The sequence below is a fragment of the Diplotaxodon limnothrissa genome, linkage group LG10, assembly GCF_057381915.1.
Source record: "Diplotaxodon limnothrissa isolate DT_005_m linkage group LG10, D_limnothrissa_male_GT1.1, whole genome shotgun sequence".
Lineage (NCBI taxonomy): Eukaryota > Metazoa > Chordata > Actinopteri > Cichliformes > Cichlidae > Diplotaxodon > Diplotaxodon limnothrissa.
This window is the reverse complement of record NC_140605.1, coordinates 3,875,474-3,903,412: the sequence shown is the minus strand read 5'-3', so window position 1 is coordinate 3,903,412 and position 27,939 is coordinate 3,875,474. Positions and strand designations below refer to the sequence as shown.

Genomic DNA, 27,939 nt, shown 5'->3' with positions numbered 1-27,939 from the left:
GATTTTTTGTCATGTACACAAAGGGATCGTCTCAGGCTTAGTGTTACTTTGAGCGTTGCCACTTTGAACATGCCTTGGGGTGATGGATCAGAATTTGAAGGGATGCTCTTCTCTGGACACGGATCGTTACGGATAAATCATAATGAGAATCAGAAGAAGTGAAAAGAAAAGAACTGTGGAAATGACACCAGTGAAGTCAGTTGGTAACACAAGCATTCCGTTATATTAAGATGAGTCAAAGCTAGCCATGTGTCGGGATTAAATGTCACTATGATTAGTATACAGATGTGTCAAGTGTTTAAGGTGCACAACTGCCTGGAGTAAGCTTACGTGGAGGTGACAAAAAAATGAGAGAATTTACAGCTGCTTCTACATTACTTCTTATTTCCTTTCCCCCATTTCTCTCACCGACAAAGAGGAAACATAAAAAAGTATATTGCTTCAAAAACATTTTTCTTTTTTTACTATTGAGAAACATTTCATTCGCCACTTCTCAGGTTTGTCTAGATAGACAGAGCATTACATTATCAGTCAAAGATACATAAACAAAGATGCTGTGAATCCGAGAGATTAAACGATCAACAATAGGAAGTGACAGTGACTAATTCTTGGGACCATTTGTTGGAGTCTGTCTGCCTGTTTGTCCACCCGGCCGGCCTCCTATCTACCAGCAGGTGGCCCACCGCAAGCACTGATGTATTTCCTGGGTGAAGGGGGAGAGGCTGAGAGATTAGTCTGTCACAGTTACAATAGTCAATCAAAGGACCGTGGCCTCGGTGTGTTCCAGCTGTGTGACCGAGGACCTGCAAACCTAACTGCACATGCTCTCCATCCATCCCTGCCTCCTATGCTGTTTGTCAGTGAGTAGCAGTAAAACAAAAAAGGGCTTCTCATTTGCTCTTTCCAGACGTGCTGGAGCCCCCCGCCCCACCCTCCAGCTTGTCAGCAATTTCAGATGTGTCTAACTTCTCAGAGCCGTCGCCTTTCTCTGATCTCTCCTTCTCAGACCTCTCCTCCCCCTCTACAAGCTCGGACCTCTCTGACCTGGCGTCTGCATCTCCCTCCGACTTCTCCTTCCTCTCAGAGCGGTCAGGATCCATAGATGAGGTGCCTGGCTTATCCCACGTGCCCATGGCCTCGTGCTCAGCTATACAGGTGGTGATAGTGGAAGTCCATGCCTTTAGGTCCTCCTACAGAGACCAGGATCAGACAGAGAGCTTATATAAGGAGTCTGCTCATCATATAATGCTTTTTTCTCTTTGCATTTGATTCATTGTGTGGTTTGGGATTTACACATCGCATTGTTACGCATCCAAATCTGAGCCTGCAGCAGATATATGCAAACCATCCAGCTGAAACGCTACATTTTCTTTATTTGAATAAAGTGTCTTCAGGTGGGAAACAATGTAATCAAATTTGCCTTTGACTGAAGGTTGCACCTCTTCTTATTACATCAGTGGTTTGTGGCTTTGTGCCGCACCTCATTCACACAAACCGAACCCATCAATTACTAAGTGGAAAGAGTTCAAACTATAAAGACAGAACCAAGAGTAGAAGAAGTATTTAGGTTCTGTACATGCCAAATACTGCAAGAATGTAAAATGAAGTATTTTCATTTCATTTACTTAAAATTGCACTTGATCTAAGGGACTGAGAGATGGTTAATGTGTTGTGGAGGATTGTTTCCTGCTGCTGCTGGGATCATTGTCCTGTTGCATGACCCTATTTGAGTCAGGCTTTAGTGGTTGGACACATGAGCTCATATTTGACCCTAGAATATTTCTGGATACGACGCAACTCAAAGTGTTCACATCACTGCAAAACAACTTCAAAACATTTGGAAATGGCTTCATAATCATTCCAAGAATGATGGGCACCAGTAATTATTTCACTAAGATCATTGCTGATGTCTTTCCCTTTTTGTGTTAACATGCACTTGAATGGTCCAAACAGTCAAAACGTCAGTATTTATAGAGCTGTTCACACTTGCTCAAGATCTATTAATCTATTAACACATTTGATTAGCAGGACCTGCCTGCAACCTACCCTTTAATTCATATGGAAGCAGTAACGGTGTACTTTTAACATAATGCTGACATAAATACTACACTGAATACTACACTCCCTAAGGAAATTATGTGGCTGCAGTGGCTTCAAGACAGTAACAGTAACAGACTGAACTAATTAAATAACACAATATATTACAAAGTTTACAAAATATAAGGAATAGCTCATATATATACAAATAGCTCAATTATAAATTTCCAGAATATTACAGAGGTTAGATATATATGACTGACATTTTACTCTAACCTGTAAAACTTTGTTATTTGTTATTTTCACTACAGAGCGTGTGCAAAAGGGTGTAACTATTGCACTGTGTACTGTGTATTAGATGGAGGAGTTGTACAAGGAGATAACCACAGGCAGGAATGATTTCCTGTGTCGCTCACTGGTGCATTTGTGTAACATCATTCTCTTGCTCAACATGCTCCTCTATGCTGTCCTTGTGTGATTTTAGTAATCCAGTGGCATTAAAAAGAGACAAACTGGTAATATTATAATCAAAATGTGTGAAAATGTGTTGGATACAAGTTAAAGAAACGTCATTCTGTTATCTGTGAAGTTCCATTAACAAACCAAAACCAACATTTCTGTTGTTCTAGATCTTCAGTACCCTCTTGTCAATAGTAACATATCACATACACATGTGGCCAGACGTTTACATAGACTCATCATGGGTATGAATGTTACGGTAATGGAATGATTATACAGCAAACATCTTCACTGACTTTAAAAACAACAACTAGGTTCACAGATGACAAATATCTTTGATGAGAAGATCCAGAATGCTAAATACAGGCTCAAATACACCCCTGCTACTATTTGGTGAAATATCTCTTAGCAAGCTGCAGGGACACCAGATGGGTTTTGTTCGCTATCAACAAGCAACAAGCTTCCAGCAGAACTGTGGTTGGGCATTTGACAACTCTTGTCAGATTTGGTAGAATTCATTCAAACTGGTTGGTTTTCTGGCCCTGCTTTTGAGCCCAGTCCATACATTTTCATGATGGTTGAGGTCAGGGGTGTTGAGTTTAAAGATGCTGATTTTGGAGCAGGGGCTTCTTTTTTGGTCAGAACCCTATTAGTCCAGTGGTGACACATCTGAATTACTTGTATTTATGTACAATTGTTTAAACTGATGATCTTGGAATGTGCTGTTGTTTAGAAATGCTTGTGTAAATCTTTAATCCTCATTTTTAGATATTTATCATGTTCCTTGGACGTTCCCTTTGTTGCAAGTATCGGTCAATCCAATGAGTGATGCCTTTTTATGCTGGTAAAGAGAAACTACCAACCAGTCATGATCACTAACAAGAAGTTAACAGGGCCTTGACCTATCAAGTTAAGACATTGAAGAGCCTTTAGCACCACTTATTAAAAGGTTTAAAGTGAGCTTATATGTATTATTTTGACAATTTTGAAAATAAAAATCCAAAAGAATTCAAACTTGTGCTCCTAGTTTTTGCCTTTTAATGTCATTAAAGACATATGCTGTATAATCGTTCCACCCTGAAACAAGAAAAAGCCAGAGAAACAATTAAAAGCCCAAAATGACCATGCCATTCATGCCCAAGGTGAGGGTATGTAAATTTCTGGCCAATAATTTATATAGTATTTACCTGAAAAGCGATTTCCTAAAACAGCTTGACAGTGTATTTTTAAACAAATGTTATTGAAACTGGAGTAAATAGTTGATTTGTTCGGCATATTTTGAGTCTGGTAGCAGGGCGACCTGTGCAGATCAGTGCCCACGTTTAAGGTAATGTTCAAGATAATGAAGGAAGGAGCCAGCCGGTGTAATGCTGTAGATTATTACTTTAATCAAAATTGTTTTTGCAGAACAATGAGCAGCAAATACATTTATTGATGATCTTTGTCTTTTCATGAGTTTGATAATGTACTGACTGATCAGAATGCTCCATGTCTTTAAGTTCTAACATACTAACACCAGTAAGTTAATTGACCTTACCAAGTTACAAATGTATCTTACCTCATCTTTTGCATGAAACACGAAGTTGTTTCCATCGTTCACTCTGTTGCACAGAAAATCAATAGGGACTTGTCAGTTTTTATGCATTTGCATGTATTTTATAGCCATGTGGTTAATCAATAATTTAAAATCTTTTAATAGGCAATAACCTTTAAAGACATATTACACTTTTCAATATAAACTCAGTAAAACCACAATTTGAAATCACAGTTACTGGCAATAAAATTTGCCATAATAATATGAATAATTCTTACTGAAGGATGAAGACATTTTTCTTCTTCTTGTATCCCATCGACGGATCAAACGAGCAGTTACTAAGGTCAACAGGAGGCTCTCCGTTGTATGTTGTGTTGTGGTTCCTGGCATCCTTATAGAAGGTCAGCTTTCCATCTTTCAGCACACAATATACGTTCACCCAGGACTTGCTGGAAAATCACAATGAGACATCAAACAGATTTGTAATGCATTTCTGCAGATAAGTTGGGTCACATCAGTTATTTTTGTTTCAAACAATACACATTTAAATTTTAGAATAACTAATAAAAATCAATGAAAATTTGCAATCAACCTGTCAAGCTCTCTGTTTTCCCAAATCAAATATGCCGTTAACCGAGATAAACCACTTGAATCAAACATGCAAATGAATCTTTGGAAAATCCTTTCTGCTGGTTTTGGAGGCAAAAATATTTAACTGTCCAAAAACATATAGATCTAACTATACTGTCGCTCTGTGTCATAACACATATATAGTGTGACTGACCAGGACTGAAAGCTAATCGTCGATGGTTTCTTCAAAGTTCATGACACATGCTAACATTGATAGCATTGATAACATGATAGCTGGATCCGACTGAGGTCAGTTTAATAAATTAGTCTTCAATGAAGACAGTCAGCTCACTCTGGTCAAAGATAGTAACGACAGTGAGCGTGAAGGTTGCTTCTAGACAACCTGCTTTCTTTTCGCAAACACAAAAGTAATACCCTGCTGGCTGAAACCATAAGCTATTTGACCTGGTTTGCACAGTTTTCCATAGTTTGCAAATTTTTGATCAGACCTTTAATGAGGCAGTTGTTATTGCTGGGGTGGTGTTTGTCTTTTGTTCATGACTTCTTTACCTGTTTGGGCTTCGCTGCTGAGCTTCAAGGTCAGAGCTGGTGGCCTTTTTTCGGTAGAGGGAACCTTCGTTGTGGGCAGTGTGTGAAGGCGGCTGGGGTGTTGTTGGGGCTCCAGTTGCCGGGGCTGAGCGGGATCGTCGAGTCTCCTCAGGCTCTTTTGGACGGGGCCTTCTCCTTGGTTTGGGACGGTCTCGGGCACGAGGACGTCCATCAAAACGGGTCACGGGTGCTGAGAGGCTGCTAGGAGGTCGATAAGGCTCTCCTCGTGCCTGAAAAACCCGATAACAAAAGAGAGAATATTGCATCTATACATAATTTAAACTAAAGTGACACCACAATACTGTGGTGTGCAGTATGTAAACTCACATGTGCTGCCTCTCTCTCCTGGACCTGCTCTACAATCTCTGCCATGGTATTTCTCTTCTCCCTGGATGGACAGCAAACATGAGTCACCCACACAGCAAACACAATCGTTACGTAACCTCCAAATGATAACGATCATGCTGGACTGTGCTGACTGGGCAAACTGTAAAGAAACCACTCATTCACATACCCTGAGCGCTTGTCAGAGCCCTCCTTAGCAGAGCCCTCCAGGTCACTCGAGTCCTGCCTCTGCAGCCTCTGCTTGCCGCTCCCCTCCTGTTCACTAGACGACTGCCTCTCCAGGCGCCTCCGGTAACGCTCTTGCCGCACAATCAGCGGCAGCTCATTCAGCCTCGCTTGAATTTCCTGTTCGCTGGAGGTCTGTCTGCCCAGCTTGTACTCCCTTTCTCTCCTCAGATGGTCCATCTGAGGGTCAGAGCGGCTGCCACGGGGATCTCTCTGGAGGCGGCCGTGGAGGAGCTCCAGCCCTGACTCTGGCCCCATCATGTCTGCCATCGGGATGTCGCCAAACTGTTCACGCTGCACTCTGCTGGCTTCGAGAAGAGGGTTTACAGCCTTGTGGATGTGGTTGATTCTAGGCTGCATGAAGTCAGCTTTCAGGTGCTGCCATGCATATGCCATTTTAGGGTCCATGATGCCACCACTCTGTGCCAGATATCCAGAGCTGCCCAGGCTTCCACTGCTGTAATGATTTTGTGCCAGATAGCCTGAGCTACCCAATCCGCCAGCGCTCTGATAATTCTGTGCCAGGTATCCAGAACTCCCCATATTAGACTGCTGTGCCAAAAACCCAGAACTTCCCATATTGGGCTGTTGTGCCAAATACCCAGAGCTCCCCATGTTGGACGGTTGTGCCAAATATCCTGAACTCCCTAAATTTGGCTGCTGTCCCAAATATCCGGAAGTCCCGATGTTTTGCGGTTGCGCCAGATATCCAGAACTGCCCATATTCTGCTGAGACAGAAAGCCTGGGCTTCCCATACCTCCACTGCCTGGCTGCTGAGCTAGGTTACCTGAACTTCCTAACCTGCCACTCCCCAGATGATTCTGCATCCCACCCATGCTCCCAGTAGTTAGTCCAAAGTACCCAGAGCTTTCTGCGCTACAAGCAGTTTGATGGTTCAAACCGAGATAGGTGGAGGTGTCTACTCCACCACTCTGAGAGGTCAGTGCTGAGAAACCAGAGTCACTCCCACCTCCGGCTGCCGGGTGGTTCATCCCAAGGTAAGAAGTACCCATCAACTTCCCGCTGCCCTGATCCAGTCCGTGGTAGCCTGATCCATTTATAACTGGACTATAGCCGGCCAGTGCTGAAGACAGTCTCTGGCTTGCAGAGGTGGCACCCAGATCCAAACTGGGCTTCAAGGGCTTCGGTTCAATTTGGGCCTGTACCGTCTGCCTTAGGAAAGAAGAGGTAGCACTGGTTGAGGGAACACTGGGAGTCAGGCAAGATAATGGGAACATCCTTCGGCTGGAGAGTGGGGTCCTTTTCTCCTCCTCTTTTTTCTTCTCAGCCTAGAGAGAGAGTTAGCTACATAACTAATAGCACCATATAAACTTGATTAACGCCACATTTTATGCGATGGTTCCAAAAGATGCAGGTAAAGCTAGTGATTTGTTCATTTCAAACATATGCCAGACAAAACACTAAGCAATGTAGCGCGGAAGGCAGATTGGGTGCAGTGGGATTAGGGTACACCACATGCACTTAATGTCACGAGCCAGATTAAAGCCTGTGATGATGCAAACTCATGGTATGCGCCCATGCCTGCTAAGCAAACACAACACGTAGTCACTTTAAAAAAAAAAACTGTGACTCCGGCAAACTGATTCATTATTTATCTACAGTCAAGCTTACAGCAGAAAGCTGGCGCAGGGAGCTGAAGCGTTCTTTCCAGGTTACAGCAGCCTTGCGGAAGGCCTCGTGGCGAAGGATGAGCTGCTCAACCTCATCAGTTTGGGCTTGGGCTACTCCTCCCTCTTGATGCCTGGTAGTGATCAGCGGCTCCTTGGCCTTTAGCCAGGCTTCTGCTTTTACTGTCTCCTGAGCAAACTGGAATTTTTCTTGCTCTGGAAGTGACAGAAGACCAGCCACACTATTACCAACTCACTACATGCTTAATGCATACTCAGTAGAATCTGTTATTTACATGTTTGTGTATGTATTATGAGGGAATTTTATCATTTATGTTACAGCTTGGATTTCAGTCTTTTTGGTTAAATTGTGTTGAGAGTGAATCTGCAATGTCAGCTCAACCAGAAAAGAACAGTAAGATTCATACATGATTCATGATATATTAAATGCACATAGTGGCATGAAAGGGAAAAACATTTATAGTTTAGGCCCATTTAACATTTAACAGAGTGTTTTGTTAAGTATTCATCTATTAAGTATTCTATTTACTCACTGCGCTGCAGCCGTTCCTGGTGTTTGTCCCATTTTTCAACAAGATCCTTCTGCTTAGTCAGAAGACTGTCCAACTTCTCTTTTATCTGCGGCGACAGGCAGGTTGGTTTCATTACTACATAAAGTAATTGTATGATTTTTATGTATTCTTATATTAACAGTGTGAATATTTTTTGTCAGACCTCCTCTGAAGCAGGGTTGCCAGCAGCAATCAGGATCTTGCCGAGATCTGCACACTGCTGTATGGTCTTGCTGCGTCCATCTATTTTGGCTTTCAGCTCCTGGTGTTGTCTCATCATTCCCTCCAGAGCTGTCAGATCTCTGAGGAACACAGATCATTTTTTTCTGGTTACATTAACCCCCTCACAAAATATTTTAAAAAAGGAATCCTGACAGTTCTACTTCTTAAACAGTTGTTTAACAGCCATATTAGTCTCCTTATTTAGCAGTATTAGCGATGTGATTGTATTGGCAGCAATAGTTTGCAAATCTGTCAAAGAGCAAAAGATTGCCAAAGGGCCTCATGTACCAGCCATGTATATGAATGATTCACACACAAATCAGTGATTGACCAATATTATGTCAGCATATTATAACAATATATTTAATACAAACAAATTCAGAAAAACCTCTGATCCGGACGGAGGGACACAATACTGTCAGGCTTTATCACACCAGCCTTCATTTATTACCTGGACGAGTGTGAAAACATTCTTACCCTGCCCCAGACATTCTCTATGGATTGAGTGAAAACATTTGGGTGTCAAAGTTAATATTAAAAAAACTAGCAGACTGCATGAAGAAGAAGAAGAAGAAGAAGAAAAGGAATAAGAATAAGAAGAACACAATCTTATAGCCAGACATGAAAAAAAGAAAATTTTCAAGGGCTTGTGCCAAAAGATGGCACTGCAAGTGATGAGAAAAAAGGATGGTGGGGATCAAAAGTTGAGGAAGGCTCAATTTTTGTAGAGGCATAAAAATGTTAGCTGCATCAAAACACACTACATGTGCATATGTTTCGCCATCTTTGTGGCTCCCATAGTGCTGTATGTTCATGCATATGCTGATATGTGGACATCTGCTGAAAGATTTCAGGCCAAATATGAAAATACTGCAAGTTGGACGGTGGTACTGGTTGGGAACATGACAAATAAAGGCAGTGATTAGAGTGTCAACCTGAGAAGCCCCCAACAAAAAACAAAAACAAACGGTGTAGCAGGTGTCATATGAAATTAGGTCAAAGCGGCACAGAAGACAATATTAACATTTTGTCTTCATTGACCATATAAGACCACAGAAACCTGCAGGTAAAAATGCACTCTCTAAAGCTCTAATTCATCTTTTCCAAACTGTAATAAAGGAGAGCCATACCTTAACAAGCATATGCTACCTTACCTTGGCTCATCCCATCCTATCTGGCCCATGATTCCTTCCATCCACATTAGGTTTTCACGCACCACTGAGAAGAACTGGACCTTATCAGTTACTGAAGTCACTTGGACACGACTGGCCTCACAAGAGCTCAGCAGCTCCTTCCATGCATCCATCACTTCTTGTTCCTTGACCATAATAGCCTCAGCCTTCTCACCAGCATAGATGGTCCTCAGCTGGGCAGCATTCTCCTGCAGCTGCCTCACCTGCATAAAGACATGCGTCACTCTGTTTAATTAATAAAAGATTAGCCTTAGTTTTTAGTCAAAGTTTGCTTTGTCTATGACGTATAATCTATTTTGTGACAAACACAAGTTTGGTGAGTATATCACTTGCCTGTGCAACTAGAAGTTGAAGGGCATGCTCAAAAGAGTGCATGAGTCTCTGCAGGGTGGCTGGATTGGTAATGTTGGCTTGGCACGCCCTCACTTCTGGCAGCTGCTTCATCTTCCCTGCGATCTGAGCCAAGACCTACAACACAGGACAACGCTGTCATCATGAGTGCTTTAAAAATAGAAGCTGCAACTCACGCCCAGACAGTCTACCTGTAATGTTGAGGAAGAACAGGGCACACCTGAGTCACTGTCTGATATCGGATGTGACCATACCTCCTTGCAGTCGGTGAAAAACTTGTGCAGCTGGTGCGATGCTGCCAGCATTTGTCTGCGGGTCTCCATCAGCTCCAGCAGGTCAGCCCACGACTCGTTCAGTCCGTCTTTCCACTCAGCAATAGTGGCCGCGTCTGAGTGGCCACAGTCTATCATCTCGTTCACCATTTTGTTCACTTGCTCCATGCGCTGCTGGCCAATGCTGTTGGTTTCTGATGCAAACTTGGTGAACCTCTCCTGAAGGACCTGAAACGCAAATAAACAACGCAACGCTACAGAGACTCACACAAACATGAATCATTCTTTATTCTCATAAATGTAATGTAATTTAACACAGTGGATGATTTCCACCCTGCAAATACAGAATGCTTTCTCCTGTCCTGACAAATAAGTTCCTCGTCAAAAATGTCTCCAATGAACGTAAAAGGAAAGTCAGATGTATCCTATCAATGCAAAAGATGTTTGTTAAATAAATCTGTTGAGTGACTGAGCAGCTGATTAAAACTGGACCAAATTGCACCACTTCCAGTGAATCCTTGCAGGCCATGGTGCCCCCCTGCAGTTCACCCCATTTAAAACAACTTTTCTCTGATCAGCTGTCCCAGACAGAAAGAACACATGAAAAACAGGTGGGTGGTGCTGTTGTGCTCATTAATTTTCCAATCTCAAAAAAAAAAGTTACACGGTGTAAAGTTTTCACCACAAGATGTCAGTATATTGCAGATTGAAGTCCACTGAGTTTGCTTTCTTACCCCTCCCAATTCAAGCACATGATCCTAGCTATGGCCATGGCTGTTGGTGGAACAAACATGTTGCAGTCAGCCAAGAGAGATCAAAGTTGAAACACAATATACGTCTGTCTCCTTTATGGTATACACTATATAAGTATTCACCCACCCATCCAAATCATTGAATTCTGGTGTTCCAATAACTGTCATGGCCACAGGTGTATAAGATTAAGCAACCAGGCATGCAGCATGCTTCTACAAACATTTGAGAAAGAATGGTGTGGCACTGTATTAGGATGCCACCTGTGCAGTCGTGAAATTTCCTTGCCACGGTTCACAGTTTGGGCTCAGAATTGACTGAGACTAGAACACCTCATGTGTTCCTGTTGTTTGACTAGATGCTAAAACCTTGTAGATATACTGACCGTGACATCCTCGAGGTCCTGGCCTAGCTCAGTGGAACTGGCTACTGCTTCACGCTCAGTGATCCACTTCTCTAACTCCTCTACTTCCTTGTTGAGCTGGTACAGCCAGTACTGCTGTTCCAGCTTCATCTTTCTGTGTTCCACCATGTCCTTCAGAGACACATAGAGGCGGTCTATGTGGGACTGCTGCTTGGTGATCTGCTCACTGTTGAAAGTTAAGACAAAACAAAAGAATACAATTACAATTTCAAAACAATTTTCCGTTAAACTTTAGTACTTAGAATGTGCAAAACAAATTTAGGATAATCTGCAGGGATTATGGCACACCTGTCTGGGTGTCCTAGTTCTAGTAGATGTTGGCATTGCTGAGATAACATGCCTACGGTCTCTGCATATGTCTCCACGGTTTGCTCCAGAGCCAGGTGGGTCTTCAGAAGTTGTAGCGTGCTCGCCTCATCCTGAAAAATAAAACACCATGATCACTTTGATGATAACCTATGGCTGTAAAGAGCAGTGTGAATATTACAGGGGTACATACTGTGCCTTTTTCTTCGCTGGCCAGGTTGAGCTTCTGTCCTGACAGCCAGGATTCCACTTTAGCTGCTTCGCTGTAGTACTGCTGAGCCTGTAGCGCAGCTTCCAGCAACACAGACCTCCTCTCCGTCTCCAGCTGCAGCAACTCCCACAGCTGGCGTACATGTCCCGCCCCCTCACGTACAAATTCCACCTCAGGAGTTCTCAGTGAAGCAATGATTGCTGCCCGATCAAGAACCTCCTCAATACGAGCCCGCCGCCCTGTCAGCTCCCTCTGGATTGCCTACAGAACCGATGAGAAAGTTCTCAGTCTTATCAGAATGTGGATTACATTTCAGCTGACCATGGCCAAAAGTCATCCCTGACTTACCTGGTTCTTTTTGATATACTGCTGTACGCTCTGGAGGTTGTTTCCATAATCCTTACAAGTAGCTAAAGGAAGCCTCTCCTGAATCCACAGCTGCCAAACAACCACAGTGGGGTTATTAAATATTTCAGAAGGCATGTTTACGATCAAACGTAGACCAAACACGGAAGCGATGGCAAAGACATGATATATTTACTTTGCAAATTTTGAATATGAAAAAACAATTATGTGTGATGATATTGTAACAACCATACTGGCACATTTTATAAGCAGTGTTTAAATTTAAGACAAAATATATGAAACAAGAAGAGGAGGGACTCACTATCTCATCTTCCAGGTCCTGGGCGACTTGATGCATCTCTTTGGAAGCCAGCAGGATGCGGCGTCGCTCCTTCAGGGGCTCGATGAGGCGGACTATACGGGTCTCCACTTCGCCTGACTGCTCGCCGACCTCCTTGTCACCTGCCATCAGCCCTCGCTGGGGTAGGCAGAGCCCCTGCAAGCTTCCAAGCTCTCCCACATCCTTGTAAAAGTCCCCTATCTGAGACTCCATAGCCTTCACCGGATAGAAAGGAAAGGTCATGTTACAACCATATGAAGGATGGACAAACACAGCACGTCAGCTGTTTCCCTAACAGAACATTTCAGGGTTATATAACAGGTGCATTTTTGAATGCCTCTGAACCCCATGTTTGAGAGCAGGCCACTACAAGGGCCGCTGTGGGCTATTTATTGAAAATTTTCAACTATACAGAAAAATGTTGCAATTTAAGCCAAACTATACAAGAAGGCTCCACACTTCAGTGGAAATATGCACCTACATCCAAGGTGGTGTTAACCAATAATAATTAATTACAGCTTTCTTGATATGTTAAACACATTTGGTTGAATTTTATGTTGCGCTGGTTTAAGAGACAAGTTCAGACCAAGAGGAGGGCCTTGGGACTTGCCTGAAATTTCTGGAGCTGTTCATTGAAGGTTGGCAGGTGGTGTGCCTGTTCCAGCTGGGGGGGCTGCTGCTCCAGGTGGGAGAGCTGATTGTCGAGGTCTGAGTAGCTCTTCACTGCTGGCTCGGGTTTGTTATTTTCAAAGAGCTGGCGGGCCTTGGCCTTGGTCGTGGTCTCCAGGTCAGACCAGCACTCCCTAATCTCCTCCAGCTTCTGCTGCACCACTGAACGGAGCTCAGGTTTCTCCTGGATCAGCTCCTGACCTTCCTGCAGAAAGAAAGTGCAAGTGTTAGGGTAGGTTTTTAGAGAATGGTGCATAGTCGTGAAGTTTTATTAAAATTACATTATGTGTGGCACTGTCACTTCCTGGCCAAGTGATTTTGTTGCTTCTCGCTCTTGCACTCCTTTAATGTCAGGTTTTGCTTCAATGGAAGGCTCCTACAGATCGCCTTGCTTGCTACTAGAAATCTATAAGTTGCACGATGCTGCAAACAACTGTCAATTCAATTCAGTTCAATTTTATTTATACGTCACCAAATCACCAAATTCATCAGACTTGACATGTATCGTAAATCAACTTTCCTTTTGAAAGCATTTTTTTCATGAACCTTTTATTGATTCATTTCACCAAATGAATATTTAGAATTGAATAAACACACTAAGCCACAAACCTATAGATCCTTTTCCCAAGTCTGTATGCATTCTTGTATTTCAGGAAGGAGCTGGGAGAACAACAGATAGAAAGTGAGTGGCTAAATTTGGTTTTGTCCCCAAAATAGCTCAGCACGACAGAGCTCCACGCCAAGGCTGCAGCCCCCCGCTTGCAGAGAGGCAGGTGTACGGAGCAAAGTTTGGCCTTGGGCTGACCTAAAAATGGTATATGGCAAGTCTGATAAACCCCCGTTCCGCCCTTCGCTCATACTCCTCTTCTCTCCCCTAAATATTTGAGCTCTGTTCATGACATGATGTGGATGAGGAGATTTGATGAGATCAAAGCTTGTGGTGCTTCCCTTTGTGTCAGTTCTTCCCTAGAATAGATAATTACCAGTCTCCAACTACAGTGAGACTTAGGGGAGTAGGAGGCGTTTTCCTTCTATGACAAGGTACTCCTTCGTGATTTGAAGCACCAGAAAATGCTGCACTTTTTAAGGAAACGTCCTGTTCTGGCTTGCTCTGGATGATGCATTGCTTATTTACTTCCGTCCTATTATCACATCAGCCATGTGTATGGTGGGGTGCATCTTCTAAATCCTGCTTCTCTCATTTATCTTTCACAGAGTTGAACCTATATCCTATGGCTTTCATAATGCAGTGCTGCATTCCTTCTTTTGGCACAGTCTGCTAAACTGCTGCTAGCGCTCACTCGCTCACATCCCTCGCTCTCCCTCTCATAATGCAGAGCCAGCAGAAAGCAGGTCTTTCTCACTCTCTTTTCTCTTGGCTTTACTGACACACAGAGTGAGGCAGAAGGAGAAGAAATCAGAGAGGGGGTGGACAAAGGAGATGAGAAAAGGCAGACTAAAGGAAGAAGGGAATCGAGAAGAGAAAGAATCAAAGGTTTATGGTGCATACAGCCCAGGCACAGTCAGATCCAAAGGGTATCTGTGAAGGGAATTTTTGGAGGCCATCGTAGCTGACATAGTACCATATTTTAATGGCTACCACAAATAAATCACGCCATTATGGCAGCATTGTGTTGCCAAATTCTGCAGGCTTCCATTTAAAGCTGATGCAGCATAATTCAAAAGTGGGTGGGATTAAAGAGCTTGTTTCATTCCACTTGCAAAAACAACAGTGTATTCACACCACACAGATCGATGCACTGTAGGTGTGAATACACTCTTCTGCTCTGCAACTTGGACTATTATCTGCTGAACACCTGCCGCTAATGAATCTTTAAAAAATTACTTATTGTACAATTGTGGTTAAAAAGTGCATGAATTTTGGCCAGTTTACCCACTGTAGAGTCCACATGTCATGTTCAGACCAGTAAAACAGATTATGTAAGACTAGAAGAAACATATGCGAGAACAAAAACAAAGATTTGTTATTCTGTTCAACAGTCACCTCAAGGTAGACCCTACAAGCGCTTAAATTCAGTGAATTCCAGCAATTCACTGAATTCAAGCGTTTAATTTGAGATTACATTATTAACTGTTAATAGTGTGGCAAATCATCACTATTCAATTCAATTCAGTTTTATTTCTATAGCACCAAATCACAACAACAGTTGCCTCAAATCACTTTATATTGTAAGGCAGACCCTACAATAACACATACAGAGAGAAAAGCAACAATCATATGACCCCCTATGAGCAAGCACTTTGGCAACAGTGGGAAGGAAAAACTCCATTTTAACAGGAAGGAACCTCCAACAGAACCAGGCTCAGGGAGGGGCAGGGTAAATGCCCCTTAAGTAGTTTTATTCAGTCTTATATAAGCATATGGGACATGTATTAAGAAATTATATATGCTGAGCCTTTAATGTGGTACAAGATGGCAGTGTGACTTCCTCTAATGTATGGTTTGGAGATGGTGGCACTGACTAAAAGACTGGAGGTGGCAGAGTGGAAGATGTTAAGATTTTCACTGCGAGTGACCAGGATGGACAAGGTTAGAAATGAATACATCACACTGATGGCTCAGTGGCTTTTGAGATAAACTTTGAGAGGCAAGGCTGAGATGGGCTTTAATGTGATTTTCACTTTCCACTGTTGCCATTTGTAAAATTGAATTTGACGCCCTTGACCTCTAAAATAGGTAAACAATTAGAAAAAAGGTCAAGACTTGGATGATTACTTAGTTAAAGGGGCTAGTGGAGTTTCCATATGGAGAAATCTGGCTAGAGAATACAATATGAAGAATGATTGAGTTAATCTGAATATTTGTGTTAGCACAAATACACAGAAAAATGTGCAATAATTTGTCCAAATATTGGGCAAAGAAGATCATGTCTTCCTTTGGAAAGCAATCTGCTGTGCATGTATAGAACATGTGTATCCATACAAACTAAAAAGGTGTATAATAAGAATAAGTGAGCTCTGTATCCGTAAAAGAGTTAGAGTTGCTAACACAAAGCAGTTTGATGGATGTACTAAAAGAACACGTTACTGGCTCAGGTTGACCCTAAAGCCAGAATTGTCTTTGCCATATATGTGATTTCTTTTAATCTAGCAAGATCACCATAGTAACTTGTGCTGAACACACAACCTCGTCTGGAGCTGGTTATGTTCAGGATTTTTGCTGTTTTCTGTCGGTTCATATGCTTCATACCTGAGGAGGAGGAAAGCCATGCGGCAATTTTACAACATGCAAACTGTATGTTTTCTTAATGTACAACTCTAATCTGCTTCCTGTAGTGTAGCTAACTAGTCTATTAGTAGGTTACTTGTGACAAAGAACATAAATAATATTAGTTTCACCTTAATCTGGCAACAGACAGGAAAATGCCACAGAGGAATGGACTGAATGTCCTAAATGTCTAAATATGTTTCAAGTTTCAGATCTGTAAAGGACTGGTGAACAGCAGTCACAAGTCATAAAATAAATATATTAACTCAATAATTCAGAAGATTAATGGTTCTTTTGCAACATCACTAACTGATGTAATTGCAGGCACAAAACTCTTATCGCCTTTTGCCATTTTATTTTTTACGTTCTTTATTCAACTTTCTCATCGATTTCTCTAACGATTTCACTCAGTGCAGCAGACAACATTCAATCTGTCCATTCTGTGCAAAGGATGAGTGAAATGACATGTCAAATGCCCACTTACTGTATATGTGACAGTGCGCAAATCCTGAGGCAGCCAGCCTGGTTTAAAAGCATGGCTTTGAGCCACTTTTACGTTTTGTGAATCAGGTAAAGCAAAGAAAGCTTGGCCATGTTGACCAGGTGGAAAACAGGGAGATAAACAAGGGGAAGACATGCAGAAAAGGGCCACGCGTTAAACCCGAACCCAGGCCGCTGCACTCCATTTGTGTGGCAGATGGTCCCCAGCTCACCCACAGGGCCAAACCGGCTCCCTGCATGTGCAAGCCTTTGACTTGGATCAAATGAACCAGTGTAGTACAGATATAAAAGTGTAAAGAGCCTGTAGGGTTGACACAAGATTATACATGCCTCTCAAATCTATTTTACAAATAGCGAGCAAACAGAACAGAAGCCAGAAAATGAATTAGTGCCTATTGGTAGGCTTTTTATCACATAAAATAACCAATCAATACAGTGAGTTTGATGAGCTTTCATTAGCTTATGCTTAAAACACAACCTCATCTGGAAAATCCCTGATGTTCCATTCAGAGTTTCAATTTAAAATAATCTATAAGTACCACATTTGCACCTACTTTTATCCTGGAAATATGTTCTAAGAAAAATAAATATTCTTTCCTGAGAGAGTATATTTAATACATTCATCGAGGTGTATGTTGGTAATACCACTGAATAATACCATGCGGTGCAAACTCTGTAAGCCAAGAGTGTTTTACTTTGGTTGAAATGCAACTGATAAAAGAAAGTTTTAAACCAGCTTCCTGGTTTAAACCGCCTGTTTGACTCGGTGTGTCTTCTGCATGGAGTTTGTAAGTTCTCCCTTTTGCCTGCACAGGGAGTCTGGCTCCTCATGCAGTTCAGACAAGCTTTTGAAGGTAACTGATGATTCTTAATTGGTTTACACTGGGTCTTTAGATTTAGCAGATTGTGAGTGTGTGTCTGTCTGAAATATACACTGGTGACCTGTCAAGGCTCATTTAGGCTCAGTCAGAATCAGAATACTTTAAGAATAATATTAATACTTTAATAATCCCTAAGGAAGCCCCCATGTAGCCCAAAAAAACAATATGTAAATGGATGGATTTTAGGAGGCTGTTTATTAGTAAGAATATTCAGTCAGTAACCAAAAATGTATGCTATTCCAAATCTTCTCCATTATGCCATGTAACAGTGTTATTCTCAATGGACTTAGTAGTTTTTGATAATTATCTGTAGCACGTTTATAGTTTGTAGAGCCCTAAAACAGCAGAACTGAGTGCACAATGAGTAGTAAAATAAATAGATTAAGTTAGCAGAGTCTGAAGCCTAGCTTAACAAGGAATATTGATAACCACCAATGTGATCCCAGTCATCTCTGACTGGGTTTTGAGGTTTTTGTTGAGTCAGCTACAGAAACAAGAAGCATGGCTATGTTGAACCTGTCAAACTGAAATGTGATTAAAAAAATGAATGAATTCATTAAAAAGTGACATAATGCTAAGATAGCAGTAAATCTGAAGTTGTGTTAAGGCTAATGAAGACTATACTAAAGTAAATACTAGCATGTAACAGTGCTGGGAAGCATATCATTTTTTCAAATATCATTGAGCAAACAGAAGACAGAATGTGACAGTTCACGACATCAACACACAAACATCTGTGAAAAATGAAAATCTAATATTTGCATATTTACAAAAGTATAAGGCCAAACAGGATGTTGGGTGATCCTAGCTTGCCAAAAAAACATTACAAGCTGGAAGGGACTCTGTTGCTACATTCAAGAACAGTAAAAACAGATGGAGGATGACAAAAATAACTTGTGACCAATAGAGGACATGTGTTTGTTGTTTTGTTTTGTCTTTTTCTTTTTTAAATTGCACCTTAACTTAATTTCTAGACTTGTTGCTTCTGTGCTAGGCTGTCACTGTGGGAGGGCCTCATATAACTATCTCACAGAGCTAGATAACCAAAACTGTCAAAGATACCATGTTACTCAGTGGTAACAGGTGTTTTTAGCAGTGACAGAAACATTTTGGCCACACAGTTTCTACTGAAAAGCACAATAGGCACCCAGTTAAAAATTTAAATTGTAGTAAATGGTAAATGGCCTGTATTTATATAGCGCTTTTACTAGTCCCTAAGGACCCCAAAGCGTTTTACATATCCAGTCATCCACCCATTCACGCACACATTCACACACTGGTGATGGCAAGCTACATTGTAGCCACAGCCACCCTGGGGCGCACTGACAGAGGCGAAATTGTAGTACAGCATGAGACCTACTTGACCGCCCAGCTGTCAGTAAACAGTCTTGACATTTGGTTATTGAACACTGTGCTATTAAATAAATCCGTATGAAATATTGTTTAACTCTTGATTTGGATAAAATGTTTCTTGGTCTGCAGCCGTCCTTCAGGGCAATCAAGGCAAGCAGTATTTACTTGTCAAATCTAAAATTAGAGATTATTTAAAAAGAAAGTATTGCAGTCTCTCCTTTCTCCTCAGGCAGTGCTTTCATAAAACTTCTGTCCTGTTTAGATCCATTCTTTACATTACTGCCATCTTATGGCTGCAGTTGGAAAGCTCGGCACTTGGCTTGTGTTGTGTTTCATGGTAAACTGATGGGAGATCATCATGAGTTGGAAGCTGCCACTGGCTCTGTTTCCACTGCTCTGAAATCAGCTATGACCAGCACTTTTTTGCTGAAACAGAACTAGCATTAGCAAGTAAACAAGCTTCTGTTACTTAGCATAGTAACAGATGAGTTTCTTCTTGCTAACCACTTTGACCAACACGCGTAAAGACTGAGATTAGCAATTCCTTTAAAAAGTGTGCGTGTTAGTCCCCATGGGGAAATAGTTCCTCTGCATTTAACCCATTCAGTACATTAGCTAAGACACTTCTGACGATAATGAAGAGGGGAAGGCATCTGGTCTAAAAACGGGCAAGGTAATCAGTGCAGGCACAGCAGCACTTTCAGATTAACATCTATGAGAAATCACTTGACTGAATGTAAAGCGGTTAACCAGCTGTTTTGCCAACACTCCACCTTCATTTTTAATCCACCTGTAGATATTGACAGTAAACCATGTCACAAACTGCTCGAGCTTGTTAATTAGCAGATTTTCTTTTGTTATTAATATATCTTAATGCACTTTTATTTTTAAATCATCTGCTTCTGAGCTAATTAACAACTTTTTTAGAGATATATGGTCCAACCACAAAAACGATTTACAGGATATGGTGAATGGTAAATGGCCTGCATTTGTATAGCGCTTTACTCAGTCCCTAAGGACCCCAAAGCGCTTCACACTACATTCAGTCATCCACCCATTCACACACACATTCACACACTGGCAATGGCAAGCTACATTGTAGCCACAGCTGCCCTGGGGCGCACCTACAGAGGCAAGGCTGCCGGACACTGGCGCCACCGGGCCCTCTGACCACCACCAGTACGCATATGTTGATATGCTGATGATGATTACGAATATAACATAGTTAAAAAATATCAAATTAATTAATAGTTAAAATGTGCAGCAGTATTCCATTTAACACTGATGGGGAGCATTTTTCTGCAGAATAATTATTTTACTTTTGATATTTTATGCACAGTTTTCCAATAACACAGTTTTATGTGTACGGAGGTGCAGTGTTGGGAAGGCTACTTTTAAAATGTATTCCACCACAGATTACAGATTACATGCCCCAAAATGTATTTTGTAACATATTCGGTTACGTTACTCAATGAGAGTAACGTATTCTGAATACTTTGGATTACTTAATATATCATCATGCTTTTTACAACTACATGAATGTCCTATTGCTGTGTGATTTATTACTATTACTGAAGGTTACTCTCCATACCAACACCAACTAGATGTTTAAATCTTAATATAAATGAGTAACAGTAGGGTGGACATTAGGTAAGGCTGCACTTTTTGCAGTGATCTCATATAGAAAACTACTCCGTGCAAATATAAAACAGGTCCGCGGCTCCGAACCGTAGTAAAGGGACCTCTGGCTAATACGTCGGGTTTTGTGTCGTAACCGAAAACGAGCTTTACTTTGTTGTCTGTGTCAACTTTGCTAGCAAGAGACAGAGAGAGGTGTTGAAAGGCTGCTGCAACGGAACTTATTGTTTCGGAGGAAAACACGAACACAGCCAACAGTCGAGTCTTAACGACTTACTTACAGCTGGGCTCGTCAGGCTCTCTTTTTGGCTGCAGTGGTTATTATTATATTTACATGCTTCCAGCTCCCAACTCGTATTTTTCAACTCTCCTTTTTTTTTTTGCACATAACGGGTATAGGGCTATGCCTGTAACACTCTGCTCATATTGCCTTCATATTAAATTGTTTTTTGAATAATAATTTTAAACATTATTTATTCACGTCATTATGCAGGACGCAAGTCGAGGTGACATGGGCCACGAGATTGAAACACAGACATTCGAGCCTCTTATTATTATTAGTGTTTTGTTTGGGTTTCCACCAGTGTGTAATTACCAATAATAGAGAGGGCACAGCCTAACATGTGAAACAGGAAAAGAATGTAATCTATTATTTCAACAAAGTAACTGTAATGGAATACAGTTACTCATATTTTGTCTTTTAAATACGTAATGCCAGTACATGTATTCCGTTACTCCCCGACACTGCTGAGGTGTTGTCATGATCTTTTATTGCTTCTTTTCCTAAATAGATTGTTTGAAAAATTCAAGTTCAAGTTCAAATTTTATTCGCCACATGCAGTGGCAGGTTACCCTGCAGTGGAATGAACCCGCCCCCGACCTAACACACACAACATAGAGCACGTGACCAGCAACAGGGTTGGGTAGGGGATAAGGAGTAATCCCAGGCAACACAGCAGCCATCCTGCCACTGCGCCGACTCTCCAGCGCGGGCCCAGACCTGCCTCGTGCTCCCAGGAGGCAACAAGCATCGAAGGCAATTCTTCCACCCATTGTCGCTGTCAGCCAATAGGGTACAATTTTTAATAAAATACTAGATATTTATTTGTCTAGATAAGTAATAACACTTTACAATTCTTCAGCGAGGAAGGACTGCAGAAAGGCAGGCAGCACAAATGGTATGCTTGAATCTGATCCAACTTAAATTGTTGTGGAAGATGTTTTTGTCTGTTTGGGAGCTGGTGCAAGTTGTCTCTGCTTGCCATTCTGTAAAGTCACATGCCACTGCCACAATGATATATCAGCACCACTACTTTATATGTTAAGTAAGTAACAAAATAAGATAACAATATCTATGCTAAGGTTAAAAAGCCAACTCTTCATGAAATTATTCCAAATTTATTTATATAACCCCGGAATTAATTAATGGATGGTCCAAACAAAAAACAGTATTTCCCATGATCTCCACAAAACTCCTGTTGAACCTGCTCTTTAAATTATGATTTTTGTTGTTGAGTATTGACAATGTCAAGCAAAGTACTTAAATGTTCTTATTATCAACAACTTTGACTCAAAATGAGCATTAAACTGATCCTACACTGAAAAAAAGGGATTGGCCATCTCTTGGATTTATGTAAGCATCTTGAGTGTATTTAACACAATTGCCTCATGCGTTCAAGTTAAGTGTAACTATATAGTGTAGAAACTACATGATATGCAGAGAGGGTAGATTAAATTGTCCATATCATGTTCAAGTGAAGTAAGTCAATAATATAGCAATGTTAAATCTCACGACACCGCACAGGATTTCAGTCTCACGCGCTTTGGATCGTGGTTTGAGGAAGGCGCCTCTTGGGTGGCTGTTACATTAAAAAAGTCTACCTTGTAAATTGAACACAAAAATTTCATGTTTCTGTCTTGAATGTAATTAAATCATGTAGGATCTGTATGAAATTCAACAACTTAATTTGTTCTTGTTGAGATAACATGATATAATCTAGTAAGAAATTCACAAGATCGCAAGAGATTTCAAACTGCAGGAAAATCACTGGAGTTATAAGAGGCAGACAACTACACACACACCACGTGTATGCTATTGCTATTTATTGTGGTTTAACCTGTCAAGGACAAAAAGGCACAGAAAATTCTGCATCAAGCCTTGAAATCATAGCTTTCCTGCTTTTTTTTTTTAAAGCAGCAGGTGGCATGGTGGTTAGCGCTGTTGCCTCACAGGAAGAAGGGCCTGGGTTCAAATCCACAATCTGGCTAGTTTGCATTGGTTTCTCTCTGGGTGTTCTGGTTTCCTCCCACAGTTAAAAGTCATGCAGTCGTTAGAATTAGGGTTAGGTTAATTGGATTCTAAATTACCTGTGAATATAAGTGCAAATGGTTGTTTGTGTCTATGTGATAGACTGGTAAGCTGTCCAGGGTGTACTCTGCCTCTTACCCTATCACTTCTGGGTTATACCCCAGCCCCTCCTGCAACCTAGAGATAGAAGGATGATAGTTGTTCAATAGATCCATTCATGTTAACCAGACTCTAAACTTTGTTGAACATTATGTAATATGAAGACAACATGTAGTATTTGAGTGACCAAGTAGTACTGGGTTAAAAGTTATTGAATAGTGTTGAGATAAAATGTCAAAATTACGAAGGATTAAAATATTCCAAGAGCTCACCTTACTTCATCTAAACATGTTTCAGTCGCGTTTTATCAACACAAAATGCACAGGTTTATTGAATATGAATAAGTTGTGTTGATTTAACTCAGTTGTTTAAGTTTCTGCCAAAGCAAAACAGTTGTGTGCAACCAATGTCCACTATTGAATTAAATAAATCCAACATGGATTTTTTTCAGTGTACCAATGAATGATGAATAGTAGCTTATACCCCTGTTACAGTCAGAAACCTTACTGTCCACACAGTGGGAAACAGTCTTTCATCATGTATCATTAAAAATCTGTAATCTGTCACTGAATCCAGTTCCCAACAGGTGCACAATACCTGAAAATAGTAGCCACAGGCAGGATAAGGACACTATTGGTTCTTCTGACTTGCCGTACTAATAAAAACAGCATTGTGTCTGAGCACGCCATGTTGGATTAAACAATCCAAGGAGCTTGAATGTAAAGCAGGCACATGAAATTGATCCATCACGTATGTTAAGATGTCTGAAGCAGTTTTGTCCAAGTGTTTTTTCCCCTGTTAGATCTCAATTGTTAAAAAAGGGGAGCTGCTGGAAATACTTGTATATTATCAATGTCCACTGTCTGTGAATATGACATATAAACAAATCTATGTTCATCTCAACTCACTGCAAAAATATACTGGGTACCAACCTTGAGCAAAACACAGATAACCAATTTGTTAGGTATCCATTTTTAGTTACCTAATTTGTGTCCGTTCAGTGATCTATGTTCTCCAGCTTGTTACTTCCACAGTGTTTGTTTACAATCCACTGACCCCTGAGCCCACAGCAAGACAAAGCACAAGGTCAGCTAGTATTCCACCCACTGTAAGAGAGAAACACCCACAGTTCCTCCACATATATGAGCCGACATGGATCTTTGTGGCTCTGCTGATTAAGTAATGTGAGAGAACAGAGGTAAGGCCTGATACAGGAACCCTTCCAAAAGGACGCAGAGTTCTCCGGTCCCAGCACAGCAACATCTTTTTTCTGTGTCTCTCAGGTAATGACAGAGATAGCATTGGGGTAGATTAAGAGGTAGATTAAACTGTCACTGTCGGGAACACAGGAAATCAAGGCAGTTAGCACATGTTAGACAGTTTTTATGGAGTAGCCATCTTCTGCGCTCTGTGTCAGTCCTTTCAGTTTTTCTGCTGTTTGGCACGAAAGGTTAAAAACAAATGCACTGATTTGGAAGAAAAGCAGTATCCTATTTCATTCTGTTTTCATTTTAGAGGTAAAAGTGGATTCACATTACAGGCACAACCAAGCAACAATCTACAAGGCTAATAAACTGCAGTTCTTCAAATAACCACTTGAAGCCAACTCCAAAGATGAGTCAACCCCCTTTGAGTCTTATGTTAAAAACACTCAACTTAACAGCAAAAATAAGCTCAACGGTACAAAAAACCAGTCTTATTAAAGATACAAGTAAGAAGACCAAATGTTCGTGAATGCCTCTCGTCCAAATATGGCCCCTTGTTGGCTCCAACAGAAACAAGATGGCAACAGCCAAAATGCTAAAATTAAGACTTCAAAAAGGGACATTGTATACCAGTGCTTGTGCCTTAATAATTATATCCATCCTTATATAAACTCAGTTGGCAGAACATCAAGTGTATTCCTTCATTCTAATGTAACAGTTTTCTATCCCAGTGGTGGACGAAATATATAATTTAACTGCAATGTAAGCTGATCACAAATGGTTCAAGATTTTACTGTATGTTTTAACTGTCTCACTTTATGTTCTACCTCCAGCTTGTGTAAAGCAGCTCATGAAAGCATAAATAAAATGAACAAAAACATTGCAGTGGCAGGTCCTGAGACATGTCCAGCCTAATCCTTTAACTGCCTCAGTGCTGTTTTTAAAACAATATTTGTATTCTAGTTACTGCAGTACCAGAACACATATATTGTGTTATAATTGTATCATTTATCAGTGTAGCTGCCAAATGACATTACACTAATAAATAACACATTTGAATACATAAAGATTGATTAAAAGACTTATCTTAGTTATCAAAACTATGTGTACTAGATATCACCAAATATGACAAATATTGTTATTAAAGGAGACATTAAATTTTAACAGGTTTACAAAGTTTTCTGCACAAATACAACAAATACAAATAATTGTTGTGTGTGTACCTATGGATTACACCTACAGGTGCTGCTCTGCCATAGAAACTCTCGGCACACAGTTTTTGTGTTGATGTTAACGCCAGCACCAATTTGGGGCTCTGAGTCAGCAAAGAGTTGGCAACTTCATGGTCTGCTGCTCTGTGGCTGAGTTATTAAATGTGGTTCCTAATTTCCTTCTCTCACCGCAACCGCTCGCGGCAGATGGCCCCGCCCCTCCCCGAGCCTGGTTCAGCTGGAGGTTTCTTCCTGTTAAAAGAGAGTTTTTCCTTCCCACTGTCGCCAAAGTGCTTCCAGCTGTGGAAATGGGACTGAAAACACCTGAATTCAAAGATTGAGATGTGTGGCAGAAAGGTGTTTGCAGTTCAGAAGCTGGAACCATTCACTACTAGCTAGAGACACTGAGTTAAACCCACTAAGTCAAGATTGAATGTACAGTTTTGGCAGAACAATATACAAACCAAAAAGGTAAATATGAAGGTCAAAACAGATTTGACAGAGCAAAAGGTCCAACACAGGGTTTCTATGGGGAGATCTCAGTTAAGCTGTAGCTGCCAACGTCTGTCTTGTAATCTGTTAACCAAATTTCTTTCTAATAAAGAGATACCACAACGACTCCTAAGTTGTATCTATTTGACAACATTAGGTCGTTTGAGTTGTGTTGTGACATTAATTGAGTCTTTTTGTAGAAATACATTTTTACAGTAGTTCACTGCTCAACTGGTAAGATCAGAAAAAATAGTGTCCTGCACTTCTACACCACAGTACATAACCCTAATGAGAACACAAGTGAGTGTGGCTGCTTGGATTCTCCAACTATCCCTGGTCCACAGCATCAACAACATCTCCAAAAAGCCTGATTACTAGAAATGTAAGTCCTACTATGTTTTTGTTAGTTTGCATCGTTATTGAACTACGCTAAGGTGTCTGTCTCAGTCTGAGGGTCTAGACTATAGCACAATGAACCTTAAAATGCATTTCACACATGGACAACCAAGATGGCTAATGAGGATTTCCTCATTATACCATTGTAAGATTTGTCTGCAAGGGTTGTGCTTACAATTGGTTACACTGTCACCCTATGAATATCTAATAATTCAATATATCCTACAAAAAAGCTCTAATAATTTAAAAGCAATTAATTTCTTTATGCATTCAATAAAAATGAATGACTTAAACATACTGAAAGGTAAATGTCTGAATTTCTCTTATTTATTTATTTCTACTGCAGATGAATATATTCACATAATCTGATAGAAGCAACTCATCTGCTGTGGACATCAAATAGTCAAAAACATTGCTGCCAGAACACCCGTTACACAATAAGAGACAAAGTAATGATGGTTTTTGTATGATAGGAAATGAGAAATCCGCTCATTAACCTTCCTATTTTTCAGAATATGGAAAAAATAGTGATTAAAGTACTTAAAATGGAGCCCTTAGAAGACTGCAGTAGTTTCTGGATGACATTTTGCTAATGTTCATATGATGCTTGAGGGACAAACTACTGCCTGATTCAACCAGTTCACAGTGTTTGTGGATGGTCATCAATCTGAATGCATTAAATGACATCACTACACATGCACAGTGCATATGGAGTCAGAGTCAATAAAATAATTTAAGTATCAAACAGTGTTATACTGTACTCAAGACAAAAACTGTATCCAAAATATGTGCAAAACTGCAATTTATTCAAACTTTTTTCGTATTTACTACTAACATTTAAAATGTCACATATAATGTACCGGTGATTTAAACCAGCAGATTTCAATGCAGGCCTAGAGCACATCTAAGCTGAAAAACATTGTGTATGGATGGGATGTTGCTCTGTCAGGATTTCAGGAAAGCAAAGCATTATGGGAAAGCAGAACAAAAAAAATGATGTGAACTGACCCTATATCACTTGTGTCACATAAAATTAGTACATACAAGCAAGTTACAGTGTCTGCACTTTCTGCATGTGTGTCCATAACTGCTGCACATGTTTAAATGTCCTCTGTATGAATCACTGTAACCTCCATAACTGAGCAGGCTGGTCAAATGTCTGCATCAAGAGGCAAAAGAACCACAGGGATCACACCACCTGTGAATCTGAAAACAGCACAGCTACTGTAGCAATGTAACCTTGACACTGTAATTCAGGATGTCCCCAAGCTGAGTGATGACATGTCACCCACTTTCACCTATTCGATTTTACTGCCACCACACCCACCATCAACACCGTTTCTTTGTCACGTGCTCTCTTTGGCTCACGTGCTCTGCCTCTTTGACCTCCCCATCCCTCCCCCACTTTTCCACAAACAGCCCTCGATCACCTCCACTCACCTGTTCTATCTTGGCCAGCCATTCTTTATTGCGGGCCAGTTCTGCCATAAAGGCCTGGTGCTTCAGCCACTTCCTGTGTAGCTTTTGAGCTTCATCCCGCGCTGTGTCTCGGGCCATAAGCAT

At 41.0% G+C, this 27,939-nt stretch overlaps 1 protein-coding gene across 1 annotated transcript; it reads right to left on the bottom strand.

The window, feature by feature from the left end:
* Window positions 1–890: 890 nt before the first annotated feature.
* Window positions 891–27,939, bottom strand: sptbn4a (spectrin, beta, non-erythrocytic 4a). The gene is made up of 19 exons (XM_085363323.1): window positions 27,817–27,939; window positions 13,005–13,268; window positions 12,377–12,610; window positions 12,058–12,147; window positions 11,692–11,970; window positions 11,481–11,611; window positions 11,154–11,358; window positions 10,001–10,246; window positions 9,729–9,863; window positions 9,357–9,598; window positions 8,144–8,282; window positions 7,963–8,047; window positions 7,413–7,624; window positions 5,724–7,069; window positions 5,537–5,597; window positions 5,171–5,439; window positions 4,309–4,479; window positions 4,055–4,097; window positions 891–1,190 (listed from the first exon to the last, which is right to left on the bottom strand). The coding sequence occupies exons 1-19, from the start codon at window positions 27,937–27,939 to the stop codon at window positions 891–893; spliced, it is 4,575 nt and encodes a 1,524-aa protein (XP_085219449.1).

What these genes read in the sequence shown, in the direction of transcription:
- sptbn4a (XM_085363323.1), bottom strand. Translation starts at nt 27,939, where the DNA reads ATGCTTATGGCCCGAGACACAGCGCGGGATGAAGCTCAAAAGCTACAC. An exon ending in GGCTGGCCAAGATAGAACAG is followed by an intron (nt 13,269 to 27,816) that starts GTGAGTGGAGGT and finishes TTCTTTCTGCAG; the next exon opens with GAAGGTCAGGAGCTGATCCA. An exon ending in GAACTAGGACACCCAGACAG is followed by an intron (nt 11,359 to 11,480) that starts GTGTGCCATAAT and finishes AACTTTCAACAG; the next exon opens with TGAGCAGATCACCAAGCAGC.